The 4,572-nt window shown below is 47.8% G+C and overlaps 1 protein-coding gene across 2 annotated transcripts in view; it reads left to right on the top strand.

Annotated features, from left to right (window-relative positions):
- The first annotated feature begins 715 nt into the window (after positions 1-715).
- ADAT1 (adenosine deaminase, tRNA-specific 1) overlaps positions 716-4,572 on the top strand; it is a 25,628-nt gene continuing 21,771 nt past the window's right edge. Inside the window, exons 1-4 of one of the 2 annotated variants that reach the window (XM_011990110.1) lie at positions 716-802; positions 1,585-1,646; positions 3,240-3,429; positions 3,726-3,794. In XM_011990110.1, the coding sequence (XP_011845500.1) occupies positions 3,261-3,429; positions 3,726-3,794 (238 nt within the window). In that variant the 5' untranslated portion in view covers positions 716-802; positions 1,585-1,646; positions 3,240-3,260. The remainder of the gene's footprint in view (positions 803-1,584; positions 1,647-3,239; positions 3,430-3,725; positions 3,795-4,572) is intronic. The other variant, XM_011990111.1, reaches the window with a different exon arrangement.

Genomic DNA, 4,572 nt, shown 5'->3' on the forward strand with positions numbered 1-4,572 from the left:
TCCCAGATTGCGCCACTGCAACTCCAGTCTGGGCGACAAAGCAAGACTCCATCTCAAAAAATTTTTTGATTATATGTTGAAATAATACTATTTGGGATGTGTGGGTTAAATAAAATATCTGATTGTTTCCATTTTGACTTTTTTAATGAGGCTACTGGAAATTTTTTTTTCCAGTTCCAGTTCCAGACGGGGTTTCACCGTGTTAGTTAGCCAGGATGGTCTCGATCTCCTGACCTCGAGATCCGCCCATCTCGCCTCCCAAAGTACTGGGACTACAGGCTTGAGCCACCGCACCCGGCCGGCTACCGGAAATTTTTAGATTACGTATATGATTCGAATTATATATCTATTGGACAGTGATGTTATAGACAGAAATTCAGCCTAGTCAGGAGACCAGCTTGAACCGGGAGGCGAAGGTTGCAGTGAGCCGAGATCGCACCTTTACACTCCAGCCTGAGCAACAGAGTGAAACTACGTCTCAAAAAAAACAAAAACAAAAACAAAAAAAAACATTCAGGGTAGTGCTGCAAGATACATCATTCTAGTTCTAGCTGAAGGCATATCTAAGCCAGCAGGTGGCTCCCATCATCCGGTTTCACGCATCCCTAGGACGCTGCCCGGGCTGCGGGACTTGAAGCGCGGGAATCTCGGCCCTGGCACCGACTCCCAGGAAAAACTACAAGGCCCGGCGTGCACTGCGCGCCTCTGGGGGCGGGAGCCGGAAGGAACTGGCGGCATTGTGACGTCACGTCCGTCTCGCAGGCGGATTCTCCTCGCTCTCTCCCAGGCGCGTGTGGTGGAGGTGGGAGGGGAACCTCAGCGAAGCAGTGGGGAGACCGGGCAGGTGCATCCGGGCTAACTTTACCGAGTCTGTTTTTGAGGGAAGAGGTTGTGAGGACCGTATCTTCTGGGACTCATTTCACGTGGGAAGGCGCTCCACGCCTGGAACTGTCAGCAGCCGGCGCGTGAAGAGCTCCTGCTGCGGACGAGCGCGGGGCCTCTGGCCTGGCAGCCTCAGGACCTAGTGGGTCAGGCGCTCACGCTGTTCCCACTGCACGACCTCAGTGCCTTGCCTGGCGCCTCCTGTCCTGTAACTGGCCGACTTGGGGTCCCACCCGGGCTTCTCCAGCGGCCGGGAAGGGGCTCTGCTTCCGGAAGTATTAGGAAGGGAGGCAGCGTGAAGCAGGAGTCCCTTCTTCCGAGCATCGCTAAAGCCTTTTCTTCCCTGGCAGCCGATTTCCTTTTCTTTGGAAAGGACGTCAGTTTTTTCGCTTGTTGAAACTGTTCAGAGATGCGGTCTTGTGGGCAAATACATGCCTGTTTAACTGAGCTGTTATTTTCAGCTAATAAGTTCTTCAAGTTTTTCAAGATCTAGGAGGGGGTTTAGGCTCGAATTATGATGGACCCAGTGTAGCAAAACATTTATTCATTCCAACAATTGTGCATGCCCATTCAGACTCAACTACCTGAGTGAGATGATGCCGTTCTGGGCTGCTTCGTTTTAGGGAGTCACTGTTTCTTCTGGCAACTTCTACCTGCCTTGGCTATTGAGGTTTGTGAATTGCACCTCTGGTTTAGTTTCAGGTCGATGGCCAGGTGGTCTTCATAAACTATACTGCCTTGTGATGTCTCCCTAGAAATGAGAGGTGAGTCCCTTCCAAATGAGGATTCTACGATCCCCTGTGCTTTCTTTTGACAAGGCTTGCGCTGGCGCTCTGACTTTGAGGTCACCGTGTCTCACTTCCTGCAAATTTTTGTTTGAAATCACTATGGTCTGACTTACCATTATGGTTCGCTACAGTAGCAAGCCTGCACATTGCGCTGCAGGGGGATTCATAGCAATACCATCTTTCAAAAGCTACCTGAACTGGGACTCAGGAAAGCCTTTTTTGTTTTTTTGAGACGGAGTCTCCCTCTGTCACCCAGCCTGGAGTGCAGTGGCACAATCTCGGCTCATTGCGACCTCCGCCTCCCAGGTTCAAGCGATTCTCCTGCTTCAGCCTCCCGAGTAGCTGGGACTACAGGCACGCGTAATCACGCCCGGCTAATTTTTGTGTTTTCAGTAGAGACAGAGTTTCACCACTTTGGCCAGGCAGGTCTCGAACTCCTGACCTCAGGTGAGCCACCGCGCCCAGCCTTCAGTTTTGTTTTACAATGCTTAGCTGTGTCTATCACCATACAAGCTCATTTTCTACTAAGAAGCTTTTTGTATATTGAGTCCAAATGAGGTCAGGATGTATCCAATGAGCATTGATAGGGCCAAGAGTGAGATTTCCCTGCAAAGTATCCTAGGGATCTGCTTGATGGTTTTTTTCTTCATGGCTTTCTATGCCCATTACAGCCCTCCTCCTTTCACCCCCACCACCAAGTAGCTAAAGGCAAATTAACCAGGAAAATCATCAAATGTTATTTCTTGTAATAGTAATCACAGTTGACCTTAATTATGCTCAACATTGTAGCAATTGCTTTTTATAAGTATTATTTAACCCTCACAGTAACCCTAAGTATTATTTAATCTTCACAATAATCTAAATAGGTTAGATATTATTATTATCACTTTTTTGACAGATGAAGAAACAGACACAGCAAGGTTAAGTAGTCTATTCAGCATCGCAGTTAATTTGTGGGAAAGCCAAAATTAGAACCCAGAAAGGTTGACTCCAAAGCCCACACCCTTAAGTAGAGCTCTATGAGAACACATAACTGCTGAGAAACATCTCAGTGGGGATTTACTCGAGGGCGGTAGAGAACCACTCTGCTGTAGGGGAAAGAAGAGAAAAATAAAATGCCTGGAAAAAGAGGACAGATAAGAACATCTGCCCAGAAAGATAAACCTTATACAGTGAGAGTCTGCCCAAAGCAAGTGAGTCTGCAATCCTTTACGTGCTGTTTCCAATGAAAATTGGAGTAGTGAGGACATTTCCTTCTCGTGTCCTTTAATGTGGAGTAGAGGATGCAGACTCATTAGAAATGTATCAGATATCTAACTTTAAAAAAAAAAACTTGAAACAGTATTTTGGGGGATTGGTAGAATTTGAGGTTTCTTTGATCTTTCATTAAAAATGAAAAGGGGGCAGGGAGATAGGAGGAGAAAATGATCCGTAGAGTTCCAGATAGGGAAACCTCAGTCTGACTAGTTGGGCTCCATTTAAAAGACTTGAAGCATGGATATGAGAGGCTGTAGCATCATGCACTGGTTCTCCTTTCCGTACTTCTGATGGTTGTGGTTTTTGATCAAGGTCTCAGCACCAGCTCAGACCATGTGGACCGCAGATGAGATTGCTCTGCTGTGCTATGAGCACTATGGCATCAGGCTGCCCAAGAAGGGGAAGCCTGAGCCAAACCATGAGTGGACATTGTTGGCAGCTGTGGTGAAGATACAATCTCCAGCTGACCAGGACTGCGACACCCCTGATAAGCCGGCAAAAGGTAAGAGTTTTTCTCCTTGGCACGCTCCTCACTGTGGAAGATGATAAAATTATACATTGCTGTACTGTGCAGGGACAGTCATGGGTAGGGTGTGAACTACGATGTTAGGCATGTGTGCTTGTGCTCCGCTAGGTGGCACAGTACCTCTGTTGGTGGGAGACTACCGTGCTGGAACCGCAGGCCTTGGTTGAGTGGGCCTCTGAGAATCTCCTGGAGGAGTGTGCAGGCTGATTGTACCTGAGCACTGGGGAACATTCCGTTTCTCAGAACTCACACGATTTGTTTTTTTCCCACAGTGACAAAGGAAGTTGTCTCAATGGGAACAGGAACAAAATGCATAGGCCAGTCCAAAATGAGGAAGAGCGGTAAGCATGGGTGGGAGTCTAAACAAAGATTTAGCTTTGGAAACCAGTGTCCGTGTTTTACTCTCCTTGTCAGAGAAGAAGGGCCATGTCAGTTGAGGCACATGGCATTTGTTTCCTACTGACTGTCAGTCCAGTTGGAAGGACAGTACTCACTTGGAGAATGGAAATCCACCATCAAAGCAGAGGCCTCTAGGAACATGCTTTCCGAATAACTGAAAGCTAGCCAGTATTTTCATGCTCAAACCAGATTCCCTGGGCTTAGCTGTTCCACATTGGGTCTGGAAGGCTTTGGGGCTCTGTAGCAGGTACAGGATGCAGCTTGAGTGGTTTCTGAAGCCCTAGAAAGCAATCTTTTTTTTTTTGCTTGGAGTCTCGCTCCGTCGCCCAGGCTGGAGTGCAATGGCGCGATCTCGACTCACTGCTCTGCAACCTCCCCTTCCCGGGTTTAAGCGATTCTCCCGCCTCAGCCTCCCGAGTAGCTGGGATTACAGGCACCTGCCATCATGCCTGGCTAATTTTTGTATTTTTGTAGAGACAGGGTTTCACCATGCTGGCCAAGCTGGTCTTGACCTCCTGACCTCAGGTGATCCGCCCGCATTGGTCTCCCAAAGTGCTAGGATTAAAGGTGTGAGCCAACGCACCTGGCAAGCAGTCTTGAATGACAGGAAGCTTTGGGCCTCAACAAGAATATGAAAATTCCTTAAATTCCTTAGAGATCTGGGGGTTTTTATTTGTTTGTTTTGTTGTTTCTTTTTTTTTTTTTTTTTTTTTGAGACGG

This window comes from Mandrillus leucophaeus, unplaced genomic scaffold (assembly GCF_000951045.1).
Source record: "Mandrillus leucophaeus isolate KB7577 unplaced genomic scaffold, Mleu.le_1.0 Scaffold37, whole genome shotgun sequence".
Classification (NCBI taxonomy): domain Eukaryota; kingdom Metazoa; phylum Chordata; class Mammalia; order Primates; family Cercopithecidae; genus Mandrillus; species Mandrillus leucophaeus.